Source organism: Salvelinus sp. IW2-2015, linkage group LG7, assembly GCF_002910315.2.
Source record: "Salvelinus sp. IW2-2015 linkage group LG7, ASM291031v2, whole genome shotgun sequence".
NCBI classification, from domain to species: domain Eukaryota; kingdom Metazoa; phylum Chordata; class Actinopteri; order Salmoniformes; family Salmonidae; genus Salvelinus; species Salvelinus sp. IW2-2015.
In genome coordinates, this window is record NC_036847.1 from 14,754,860 (window position 1) to 14,768,670 (window position 13,811).

The 13,811-nt window shown below is 43.4% G+C and overlaps 1 protein-coding gene across 8 annotated transcripts in view; it reads left to right on the forward strand.

The window, feature by feature from the left end:
• Positions 1-13,811, forward strand: part of ndrg3b (ndrg family member 3b) — a 68,406-nt gene that overhangs the window by 20,923 nt on the left and 33,672 nt on the right. For all 8 annotated transcript variants that reach the window (XM_070444460.1, XM_070444461.1, XM_070444463.1 and 5 more), the window contains exons 2-3: positions 8,183-8,271; positions 12,396-12,428. In XM_070444460.1, coding sequence (XP_070300561.1) covers positions 8,215-8,271; positions 12,396-12,428 — 90 coding nt within the window. In that variant the 5' untranslated portion in view covers positions 8,183-8,214. The remainder of the gene's footprint in view (positions 1-8,182; positions 8,272-12,395; positions 12,429-13,811) is intronic.

Consider the following 13,811-nt stretch of genomic DNA (forward strand, 5'->3'; position numbering starts at 1 on the left):
TTGATAGGCTTGAAGTCATAAACAGCTCAATGCTTGAAGCATTGTGAAGAGCTGCTGGCAAAACGCACGAAAGTGCTGTTTGAATGAATGCGTACGATCCTGCTGCTGCCTACCATCGCTCAGTCAGACTGCTCTATCAAATATCAAATCATAGACTTAATTATAACATAATAATACACAGAAATACGAGCCTTTGGTCATTAATATGGTTGAATCCGGAAACTATCATTTCGAAAACAAAACGTTTATTCTTTCAGCGAAATACGGAACTTTTCCGTATTTTATCTAACGGGTGGCATCCCTAAGTCTAAATATTGCTGTTACATTGTACAACCTTCAATGTTGTGTCATAATATGTCTATGTTAGGAATAAATGGACTTCACACAGTTCGCAATGAGCCAGGTGGCCCAAACTGCTGAATATACCCTGACTGCTTGCACGGAACGCAAGAGAAGTGACACAATTTCCCTAATTATAAGAAATTCATGTTAGCAGGCAATATTAACTAATATGCAGGTTTAAAAAATATATACTTGTGTATTGATTTTAAAGAAAGGCATTGATATTTAAATCAAATGTTATTTGTCACATACACATGGTTAGCAGATGTTAATGCGAGTGTAGCGAAATGCTTGTGCTTCTAGTTCCGACTGCAGTAATAACCAACGAGTAACCTAACAATTTCACAACTACCTTATATACACAAGTGTAAAGGGATGAAGAATATGTACATAAAGATATATTGAATGAGTGATGGTACAGAACGGCATAGGCAAGATGCAGTAGATGGTATCGAGTACAGATAATACATATGAGATGAGTAATGTAGGGTATGTAGACATATAAAAGTGGCATTGTTTAAAGTGGCTAGTGATACATTTATTACATAAAGATGGCAAGATGCAGTAGATGGTATAGAGTACAGTATATCAAATGTATTTATTTAGCCCTTTTTACATTAGCTGATATCTCAAAGTGCTGTACAGAAACCGTGTAGAAGCACGGGATGAGTAATGTAGGCTATGTAAACATTATATTAAGTGGCATTGTTTTAAAGTGGCTAGTGATACATTTTTTACATCAATTTTTCCATTATTAAAGTGGCTGGCGATGAGTCAGTATGTTGGCAGCAGCCACTCAATGTTAGTGGTGGCTGTTTACAGTCTGATAGCCTTGAGATAGAAGCTGTTTTTCAGTCGCTCTGTCCCTGCTTTGATGCACATGTACTGACCTCGCCTTTTGAGATAACGGGGTGAACAGGCAGTGGCTCGGGTGGTTGTTGTCCTTGATGATCTTTATGGCCTCCTGTGACATCGGGTGGTGTAGGTGTCCTGGAGGGCAGGTAGTTTGTCCCGTCGATGTGGATAGGGGGGTGCTCCCTCTGCTGTTTCCTGAAGTCTATGATCATCTCCTTTGTTTTGTTACGTTGAGCGTGAGGTTATTTTCCTGACACCACACTCCGAGGGCCCTCACCTCCTCCCTGTAGGCCGTCTCGTCATTGTTGGTAATCAAGCCTATCACTGTAGTGTCGTGAGTGCTACGGGGCGGAAGTCGTTTAGCTCAGTTACCTTAGCTTTCTTGGGAACAGGAACAATGGTGGCCTTCTTGAAGCATGTGGGAACAGCAGACTGGGATAAGGATTGATTGAATATGTCCGTAACACACCAGCAGCGGTCTGCGTATATGCTCTGAGTACGCAGCTGGGGATGCCGTCTGGGCCTGCAGCCTTGCGAGGGTTAACACGTTAGCGAGCAAAGAAGTTCCCATCTCCCGGGGGCGCAGTGGTCTAGGCACTGCATCGCAGTGCTAGCTGCGCACCAGAGTCTCTGGCGTTGCGCACTGGCTGGTTCGCCAGCTCTGTGACGCGCACGGGAGACGTGGGCGACGACATGGCATTGCGTGTCCGAGAGGGTTGGCGCAGATTGGCCGTAGAATCTTGTCTCAGTAGTAAAATGTATAAAAGTATGACTCTACTGTAGTGCTCTGGTAAGAGCGTCTGCTAATGCTAAATGTAAATGTAATGTAAGTTTTTAGTCTGTCTGGGAGCAAGACATCCTGGTCCGCGATGGGGCTGGTTTATTTTTGTAATCCGTGATTGACTGCAGACCTGCCACATACCTCTTGTGTCTGAGCCGTTGAATTGCGACTCTACTTTGTCTCTATCTGACCTAGCTTGTTTGATTGCCTTGTGGAGGGAATAGCTTCACTGTTTGTATTCGGTCATGTTTTCCGGTCACCTTGCCCTGGATTAAAAGCAGTGGTTCGCGCTTTCAGTTTCGCCTGCCATCAATCCACGGTTTCTGGTCTGGGAATGTTTTAATAGTTCTGTGGGTACGACATCGCCGATGCACTTGCTAATAAAATCGCTCACCGAATCAGCGTATTCGTCAATGTTGTTGTTGAAGCAATGCGGAACATATCCAATCCACGTGATCGAAGCAATCTTGAAGCGTGGAATCAGATTGGTTGGACCAGCGTTGAACAGACCTGAGCGCGGGAGCTTCTTGTTTTAGTCTGTCTATAGGCAGGGAGCAACAAAATGGAGTCGTGGTCAGCTTTTCCAAAAGGAGGGCGGGGGAGGGCCTTATATGCATCGCGGAAGTTAGAATAACAATGATCTGGGTTTTACCAGCCCTAGTTGCACAATCGATATGCTGATAGAATTTAGGGAGTCTTGTTTTCAGATTAGCCTTGTTAAAATCCCCAGCTACAATGAATGCAGCCTCATGATATGTGGTTTCCAGTTACATAGAGTCAAATAAAGTTTGTTCAGGGCCATCTGTGTCTGCTTGGGGGGGAATATATGCGGCTGTGATTATAATCGAAGAGAATTCTCTTGGTAGATAATGCGGTCGACATTTGATTGTGAGAATTCTAAGTCAGGTGAAGAGAAGGACTTGAGTTCCTGTATGTTGTTATGATCACACCATGTCTCGTTAATTTAAAGGCATACCCCCCCCCCCCCCCCGGCCTTCTTCTACCCCAGAAAGATGCTTGTTTCTGTCGGCGCGATGCGTGAAGAAACCAGGTGGCTGTACCGACTCTGATGTTTCCGTGAAGCAAAGAACATTACAGTCTCTTATGTCTCTCTGGAATGCTACCCTTGCTCGGATTTCATCAACCTTGTTGTCAAGAGACTGGACATTGGCGAGTAGTATACTCGGGAGCGGTGCGCGATGTGCCCGTCTCCGGAGCCTAACCAGAAGACCGCTTCGTCTGCCCCTTTTACGGCGTCGTTGTTTTGGTTCCCCGGCTGGGATCCGATCCATTGTCCTTGGTGGTGGGCAAAACAGAGGATCCGCTTCGGGAAAGTCGTATTCCTGGTCGTAATGATGGTGAGTTGACGTTGCTCTTATATCCAGTAGTTCCTCTCGACTGCATGTAATAAAACCTAAGATTACATGGGGTACCAATGTAAGAAATAACACGTAAAAAAAACAAAATACTGCATAGTTTCCTAGGAACGCGAAGCGAGGTGATGGTTAGGTTTGGTGCAACGACAGTGCTAAATCATCACCCGTTTGGCGAAGTAGGATGTGATTCGATGAGAAATTAACAGGCACCGCATCGATTATATGCAACGCAGGACACGGTAGATAAACTAGTAATATCATCAACCATGTGTAGTTAACTAGTGATTATGTAAAGATTGATTGTTTTTTATAAGTTTAATGCTAGCTAGCAACTTACCTTGGCTTCTTGCTGCCCTCGCGTAACAGGTAGTCAGCCTGCCATGCGGGCTCCTCGTGGAGTGCAATGTAAGGCAGGTGGTTAGAGCGTTGGACTAGTAACCGGAAGGTTGCAAAAACGAATCCCCGAGCTGACAAGGTAAAAATCTGTCGTTCTGCACCTGAACAAGGCAGTTAACCCACCGTTCCTAGGCCGTCATTGAAAATAAGAATGTGTTCTTAACTGACTTGCCTAGTAAAATAAAAAATAAATATAATAAACACAGAAATACGAGCCTTTGGTCATTAATATGGTCAAATCCAGAAACTATCATTTTGAAAACAAATGTTTATTCTTTCAGTGAAATACAGAACCGTTCCGTATTTTATCGAATGGGTGGCAACCCTAAGTCTAAATATTGCTGTTTCATTGCACGGCCAAATCGGTGTCCAAAAATACAGATTTTCCGATTTGTTATGAAAACTTGAAATCAGCCCTAATTAATCGGCCATTCCGATTAATCGGTCGACCTCTAGTGTGGATTAGAAAACCAGTCAGTATCTGGTGTGACCATTTGCCTCACGCAGCACGGCATGTCTCCTTCACATGGAGTTGATCAGGCTGTTGATTGTGACCTGTGGAATGTTGTCCCATTCCTCTTCAATGGCTGTGCAAAGTTGCTGGATGTCGGAGGGAGGTGGAACACGCTGTTGTTCGCGACGATCCAGAGCATCCCAAAAATGCTAAATTAGGGAAATGACTGAGTATGCAAGCCATGGAAGAACTGACCATCTTCATGGTATCTCTGTGCATTCAAATGGCCGTCGATAAAATGCATACCATAACCCCACCCCCACCATCGGGCACTCTGTTCACAACGTTGACATTGGCCCACCGCTCGCCCAAAGGGGTCCTAAAATTCTAAACCAAATACCTCTAGTGTAGGCAGGCTGATTGGCTGTGAGTAGACCATTGTATGATTTATTTTTTTGTCAACCACCCCTTCCATCCCTCTTCAGTAGCACAAATTATACAGAGTAAGCTAATTTATGGTGCTAGCATACTATATTTTAGAAAATTGATATTTCAGAAATGTAGTTTGGTTGAAATGGCACTACCCCAAGTGGGCACCCGTGGAAAATAATTGGTGTTCGGTTTCGTATCTCAGCTTCTGTTTGAACGTGCCTATTGCATTTGTTGGGAGGAGCAAAATACTTGCATTTTTTTATTTATTTATCCGTTATTTTACCAGGTAAGTTGACTGAGAACATGTTCTCATTTACAGCAACGACCTGGGAAATAGTTACAGGGGAGAGGAGGGGGATGAATGAGCCAATTGTKAACTGTGGATTATTAGGTGACCGTGATGGTTTGAGGGCCGGTTTGGGAATTTAGCCAGGACACCGGGGTTAACACCACTACTCTTACGATAAGTGCCATGGGATCTTTAATGACCTCAGAGAGTCAGGACACCCGTTTTAAATCCCATCCGAAAGACGGCACCCTACACAGGGCAGTGTCCCCAATCACTGCCCTGGGGCATTGGGATATTTTTTAGACAAGAGGAAAGAGTGCTTCCTACTGGCCCTCCAACACCACTTCCAGCAGCATCTGGTCTCCCATCRAGGGACTGACCAGGACCAACTCTTCTTAGCTTCAGAAGCAAGCCAGCAGTSGMATGCTGACTTGGATACTCCACATTCTTTTAGCCTCTTTCTGACAAGAACTTCTACAGGCTTTCATACCAAATGTGAGGTGAAAGCCTGGTGGAGTCTACAGTAACCTTAATCTTCTGGGTCAGGGCATCCATCCTCAGCCCCACTACAGATTTCCTCCTGGCTGCGTCCAACTTTAGCTTTGCCACATTGAAGGAAATGTGGGATCCTGCCTCAAATCCTTGAAAGCATGTGGAATATTGCCTCATCTCCTCCAATATCCAGTATACTTGGCTGGTCTGGTTTTGGTTGAGATTTGTTATATTTTGCTTTGCCCTCCGTCCACTTATAGTTTGCTGTTGACTCAGTACTATGGAAAGAGATTTGAGTGGTCGGCTCTGTTGACTTCTCTGCCCTCTGGTAAGAGCAGCAAGGCTGAAGAGCTCATCAAAGTTCCCATCTAAGCTGCATTCTATTTTCAGCCTACACTTTCAAATCAGTTGGTTTTCTGTCTGGAAAAATGCATTCCAGATTATGTGTGAGAGCGCTTGTGAGGGACTGTGTGACAGAAGCATGCTGGCAGTTATCATCAGGGCAAGTGTTCATCTTGCTCTGGCTCTACACAATGAGCACTCATCTACCCCACATATAATTGTTCCCCACAATGAAATCGGGGAGGGGACTGTGGATCTGTCTCCGTTCGTATGTTAGTCACACGATATCTACGACAGCACTGGGACGATTTTGACAACTTGGGTGAATGATGCGTCTTGCCATAGAGATCTGGCGTATATAAAATTACACTGATTGGCCCAAGGCGGGAGCTAAAGTAATTAACTGAAATTTGTTAGTAATATTGTATAGATGCTTTTATCCAGTGTAACTTAGTCATGCGTGCATACATTTAACATATGGGTGGTCCAGAGAATCGAACCCACTACCCTGGCATTACAAGCGCCATGCTCTACCAACTGAGTTACAAAGGACCAGTTAATCACATGCTGCATCATTCGTGGGGGACAACATGTTCACTGTTGCCTTGTTAGATTTGGAACTGGAACAGACTTGGCAATGTTCACTAAAAAGACAGAGCAGCACAGAGAGAGAGGCGTGTTCACAAAACCACTGGACATTCATCACAGTAAGGAGGACATCCACTGCTTGTGATCCTGTTTCACCAGATTGTTGTCCCATTCTCTTCTGGCTCATTTCACCTGCTCTAGCATTCAGACATTGGTCACACAGTGATGACACGCTGTCATATACTCCCCTACTGCGACAGGACAAGGACAGGGAGATGACGTTGGCTGTCTCTGAGCACAGCGTTGTCTGCAATTGGCATGTCAATCAGTGTCATTTATTTTCCCTTTCTTAGTGCACCCTCAGTGTGCAATAATATTAGAGATTCTGGTGCACTGTGAGTGTTCAAATGTCTGCCAGTGAATTGCTAAAAACTGCCCTAGTGTTCCATTTTAGGGTTTTACATAAGTAGGCTGTACTACGTCAATTGAATCTCATTCACATTGGAAATGGATGTCATAAAATAGAGCTGTAGGAGTTATAGTGACAATATACTGTGGGGAGTTTGATGGGTCTCCTTTAATACTTATGGTCCCATCAACGCTCCCTTTCCATGTTATTACTTCATTTATGTTCTCCCTAGTGCTCTCCATCACTCTTTAACAGGGTTCGTCCTGCTCTCTCATTCACTAAATCCTATTTTTTCAGTTTTCCTCTCATTCTGTGGGTACTAGAACTGCAGAAAGCTTCAGTCAACACCACTGGGTCGTTCCACCATCAAAAAGCACAAGACAGAGTATTTTGCCACCCACTATATCAAATTGTTTCTGTAGTTAGACTGGTAAGATTGGCATTCCTGACACATTTTTTGTTTAAATAACATTTTATCGCTGAGAAATTAAGCTAATTGATTGCACCCAAATTGSCGATTTTTAATTCATAGGATTCAGATCATATTCAATAAATACTGTACCCAAGATCTGATTTTGACAAAATGTTTTGCTACAAATGAGTAAGCCATGAGAACCCCATCCAAAACGGGTAAAAAGCCARCCACGGACACCCCATGCCAATCCCAGCCCAACCAGTATACAGTATCAGTTCTCTGTTTAATAAGTAGTATAAAGCTGTGGCTTGGAGTATTGCTTCTGTATTCCCTGTGAATCTGGTGACTGTTTTCCCCCCTGTTCAGAGAAATTAGTAATTGAAGTCGCTTGCATTATTTACCTTAAAGTAGTGTGAAAGTACCATGGTTTGACCACTAAATACTGCTGTTCCTGCTATACCGCCACACTCTTTTATCCATTTTGTTGGTCTTTGGTGTTTATTAAATAGATCACAACATTTCCTTTAACTTTGGGTAGAAACCAATAGATTTGGATAATTATTAGTAAAAAAAACTATTCATGCCAATCCGCCATGAAAGCAATTCAGTTTATAAAATGTAATTTGAACAAAATGTTTCAGGAATGCCAATCTTACCTGTTTCTAACTACATAAACTATTTCAATCTCAGATTGTGGGAGTCTTGGCTTGCTGAAATGACATCACTGGAGTCGTTCCATATGTCATCCCTTTTCCTATATTGTCAGTGAACAATGTTTTTAAAGGGCTCCGTTTTCAAATGTTGGCTGTGTGCCTCACTGTGTCCATAGCAACAGTGCCGCTGGTTTCTCCTTTTTTGGAGTTTGCTGTCCTCCTCCTCAGACTTCTTTTGATGATGGAAGGATAGTGGATATCATTCATCGAGTTGAAGTCAGGGAAATAAGTTGGTGGTAGTAGTAGCTTACAACTGCTTCCTGTGAAGAAGACTGACACTCCTCTCTGTCTCCCCCAGGTGTGATTGACAGCTGTCAGACCTAAGTTACGATGGATGAGCTCCAGGATGTGCAGCTGACTGAGATCAAGCCCCTGCTCACAAATAAGGTGAGTGGACAGAAAGATCACACACAAATGTACATTTTAGTCATTTAGCAGATGCTCTTATCCAGAGCGACTTACACTAGTGAGTGCATACATTTTCATACCGGTCCCCCATGGGTATCGAACCCATAACCCTGGCATGGCAAGTGCCATGCTCTACCAAGTGAGAGAGACGCGCACACACACACTTTCCTTAACACTAAAACCCATATACCCCTTTCATTATGTAAGTATCCGCTAGAGAAAGTTGTCAGCTGTCTTCATTAGCATACGCATCAGATTCATCTACTGTGATCAACCTAAATAAATAAGAAAAGGGAGGGAGAGAGAGAGAAAAATGGACACTTATCATTGATACATTTTAGAACTATTCTCACAGTAATCATATACTTTGCACATGAACCGCCACCCGTTTGGAGTAAGAAATCATGAATGTATTTATGTGTGAATACCGTTCGGCCTTTATCTCTGTCGGAACCAGCCATCCTTAGGAAGCTTGATGGACTTTRAGCGGCATGCTTGTAAGGCTTTGATTGTCCGAAAGGGTCCGGACCCGTCTCTTCTACTGTTGTTCACTCTGGAAGATGCTCCTGTCAAGAGCTTGGCTAGCCAGCCGTGTCAATGGTTCCCACTGGGTGATGAGAGTAGCGTAAAAGGTGATTTGAGAAGAGTAGTACAGCAGGATGATTTGAAGAGTAGTAGGATAGTCCCACTTAGTCGCTTTTCTAGATATTTGACAGCTAATCAGCCGTACCAGTGATTGTCCGAGAGAGGCGTTTTCTTCACATTGTGTCGATAGTCAGATTTTGAACCACTTTACACTCGCAGCTGCAGCCTGGCGATGTTCTGGTCTAATCTGGGAGGTGAGTTGACTTTCTTCYCCTCGTGTTGAGGATCAAAGTTCCAACCATTTTAAAAAACGTAGGCTACCGCCTCACATTTTTCTGGTCTAATATTCATTTCTGTTCCAACCCTTTTATGCACACTCTGGCTGTTCCATCAGACTGACATGCTCTCTGACCTCACTCGGGGCATAGCTACTTACTGTGCACAGTTTATAGAAGACAAATGCTCTTATGGCTCCTAAAATCACATTCCTCAAAAATAATTTCATAATGTTTCATATTTCATATACAACGTTAAGGATGGAAAGGGGACATACTTTCCAAGGTACAGTATTTCCTTTAAAAACTTTTTAATGACATCACAAAATAAAAACCAATATGACATTTGTTTTCTGTAGATCATCTCTGACCATTCCCCATGTTCTTATGTTAGAAATATTGTTCCAGTATTCGCTTTAGAAACTGTTAGAGTTTCGGTGGAAATACTGTCTGTTAAAATATAATTTCATGAAATCACAAGTCCAATACAGCAAATGAAAGATAAACATCTTGTGAATCTTTACAGCGAAAACACAACATAATATTTGTTAGCTCACCACAATATCCAAAAACACACCGCCATTTTTTCACAGAAAAGATAGCTTTCACGAAACCCACAAATAGAGATTAAATTAATCACTAACCTTTGAACAACTTCTTCAGATGACAGTCATATGACATGTTATACAATACATCTATGTTTTTTTTCGATTATGTGCATATTTATAGCCACAAAACGTGGTTTTACATTGGCGCCATGTTCAGAAATGGCTCGAAAATAGCGAAAGTAATTACAGATGGCAACGTGAAATACAGAAATACTCATCATAAACTTTGATGAAAGATACATGTTTAACATATAATTAAAGATACACTGGTTCTTAATGCAACCGCTGTGTTAGATTMAAAAAATAACTTTAGTAAAAAGCACAGCATGCAATAATCTGAGCCAGCGCTCAGCCATTCTCCGCCATGTTGAGTCAACAGAAATATGAAATTACATCATAAATATTCCCTTACCTTTGATGATCTTTCATCAGAATGCAGTGCCAGGAATCCTAGTTCCACAATAAATAGTTTTATAATGTCCATTACTTCTGTTGAATTAGCAACTTTGGCTAGCATGTGTAGTTCACGTGTCCATCGAACTTTACGCTAATGAACGAAAACTTCAAAAAGTGATATTACAAATCGAATGAACTGGTCAAACTCAGTTGAGAATCAATCTTCAGGATGTTTTTCTCATATATATCTAATAACGTTCCAAACGGAGCATTTCTTCATGTCTATCTAACGCATTGCAGACAAGGACATCACATGCGTAGTGTGCGTGGCCATGAACTGGCAATATGCCTGACCAGTCACTCCATTGGCTCTCATCCGGTCCCACATCAAGCTATATGCTTCATTCCACGTTCTACTGCCTGTTGACATCTAGTGGAAGGCATATGAAGTGCATACAGATCCATAAATATAAGACAATTGAATAGGCGATGCCTTTCACAGCGACCCATTTCAGAATTTTCACTTCCTGTTTGGAAGTTTGCCTGCCATATGAGTTCTGTTTTACTCACAGATATAATTCAAACAGTTTTAGAAACTTCCAAGTGTTTTCTATCCAATAATAATATGCWTATCATATGATCTAGGACAGAGTACGAGGCCGTTTAATTTGGGCACAAATTCATCCAAAAGTGAAAATGTCGCCCCCTATCCCTAAGAAGTTATTAACAAAGACATTCCTTTGATTAATACTGGAGTGGAAAAGAGTCCTCTTTAATTTATGACAGGCTGTGAACTGTCAACCCCCACCAGCTCCCTCCTCCCATCTTCTGTGGMTGAGAGAGGTTTGGTTACGGTGAACCATTGTCAAGCTGATCTGACCCATTGGCTCCTCACAGGACAGTCATGACAGAGGAGGACACATTAACGCCTGGGTACCAACGCCTTACGGGGCATTTGTCTTGGCCCCTTAAGGTAGTAATAGGTGTGGGGGGGGAAACTGGTAAATAACCTCAATACTTTTCTGCTTGTGATTTTAAACAATTCTGACAACTTAAGCAATGTAAAATACAAATATTTAGGTAAAGTAAGGGAAGGAGCAGAGTGGCCTTTGGTGGTTCTAGTGTTTAACTACCACTTTCACACTCTACTCCTACATAGGTTCACCTTTCACTAGCCTCGCCTGATCATTTAGCCATTGCAAGAACTACATCTAAACAGAGGGTCCATGCACAGCTCTGTCAATCTCCACATCTACATGTTATCAGTGCTGACATAGCCCAGACTGCTGCTGCTGCGCTGGTAACCCTTGGAAACCAGGCTGGAGGAGATGATGATATGAGAGGCTGAGCCAAAGTGTAATGATATTATATTTACATTTGCTCAAGGGCACTTTGACCGAGTTTGTCGGCTCGGGGATTCGAACCAGCAACCTTTTTGGTTAATGGCCCAACGCTCTTAACCGCTAGGCTACCTGCCGCACTATAAGTAATGGTAGATTAGATGAGACTGTATTGGTAGTTAGCAGGTACTTGGAGCTGATAAAAGATTTACATTGTCAGGAAGAGGGCTTGCATAGTGGGGCTATATTTGATCTCACAGTGAATCAACCATAAGTTTTAAAACAGCATCTCACTTTGCTCACTACACTATGGTGGGTGGCTGAGGCACTTGAACCACTCTGCAAGCTTAAACCCCTTGACCCTGCCTTGTTAGATATGGCCTGACTAACTGTAGTGGGGAATGTGCCCGTGAGTGAGAGCGTGTTTGTTCTGACTGTGTAAGGGTCCTATCTGCAGTAATGATCCTGTTTTAGCTCTGCGACATCTGCTCAGTGTCTCCACTCTCCTCTCCAGCAGTACATCACTTCTAATGATGAGGGTGGGTGGAGGGCTCAGTATGAGGACAGTAATGACACAAACAACACAGCGTGAAACACACACACACACAGAGAGAGGCAGAACCTGGCATCAGCCACTAGAGGTAATCTACTCCACACAGTGATCTGAGATGGCTCGTGTTGCCCTCTGCCTCCTAGTGATGGCTGTGGCTCTACAGGATCTTCAGAAGGCCTTGGAGCAGAATGGAATACTGAGGGATAATGAATGAGGAGAGAAGAGGAGCTTTTTACCCTCATGTGCTTACTCAGCTCTCTTTTTCTCACTCTCTAGATTAGAAGGTTAAGAGATCTGGCACTCGTTTATGACTTAAACTCATCAACAAATGTTCTTCTCTCTGCAGAATGGGCGGAACTTCCAGGACTTTGACTGTCAGGTGAGTCAAACATCTCTTAGATGTATGAATTGTGCCTAGCGTATCATGGAATGGCTGGGCACGTTTGGATCCAGCCCAAATCAGACTGCTCTCTGTGGATCTAGGGCCTATTGGCCAGGAGTGTGTTGTCTACGTTAGGCTGGTCACTCTGTGAGATTGTTGCAGCTTTGATGCTGTGCTAATTACTCTTGAGTCTTTGGGGAAAGCAAAGTTTTGGTTTCTGGGTGGCAATCTGACCAACACCATCATGGTAAGTGATAATGGCTGTGTTTACAAAGGCAGCCCAATTCTGATCTTTTTTCACTAATTGGTGTTTTGCCCAGTCAGATCAGCTCTTTTGCCAAAAATAGGGGAAAATATCAGAATTGGGCTGCCTGTGTAAACAGCTATTGTAATGTGCATCTATCTAGCTGATAGTTAGCTTTGTTTCCTTCTCCTTATGATACATGGTTGACTTATTTCCACGCACACACTCTCTCCTCTCATGCGACCTTGTAAGACACTTCTCTGATTGGTGATTGATTGGCCAAGCAATACTTGTGGCAGATTTGACAGGGGCGCTGTATGTTGTTAGCTCAGCCACCACTTGTGTCCGCTGGGTTGGTGTGCTGTAGATTGCTGTTATTAGACAGTGGATGTATTCACTGAATCCTAACAACCCTGAGGCGTTGCAGTGTAATACAGCTAACCCAGCCGCCTGCAGAGGCCTTGAGAGAAGCCTTGCTGGATCTCATTCCGTTAATGACTCTCCTCTCCCAGTCCTTCAGTGCTATTCGGCTTCCTAAATTAACATCCTGCGCCTTAGCTGGCTTCTGAAGCACCATTTACTTCAAGGTCTACCTCATCTTCACGATTTCTGAGACAGACAGACCCAGGCATTAATGGAACAGAAAATAAACCGCCTTGCAAGTTGCCAATCCCATCAAGGGCTGGAGCTAAATATAGCAGCAGGTAGGGAGCTACGTTGAATTTTCAGTGTGCTCAATAGAGCATTCTCTGTTGTCTACTGCTCGTCTCGCCAGCAGAGAGCAAGGACGTCATGGCAACGCCTGCCCTATGGATGAGGGGTGACCGTATTACCACCACACTGGCAGTCACGAGTCATGAAGGCAGTCAAATTCCACATGACCGTTTAGTCACAATACGGCAACTGCACCGCAGGGCTCTCCAGAGGGTGGTGTGGTCTGCACAATGCGTCACCGGGGGCAAACTACCTGCCCTCCAGGACACCTACAACACCCGATGTCACAGGAAGGCAAAAAAGATAATCAAGGACAATAACTAGCCGAGKCACTATCTGTTCACCCCGCTTCCATCCAGAAAGCAAGGTCAGTACAGGTGCATCAGAGCTGGGACAGAGAGATTGAAAAACAGCTTCTATCT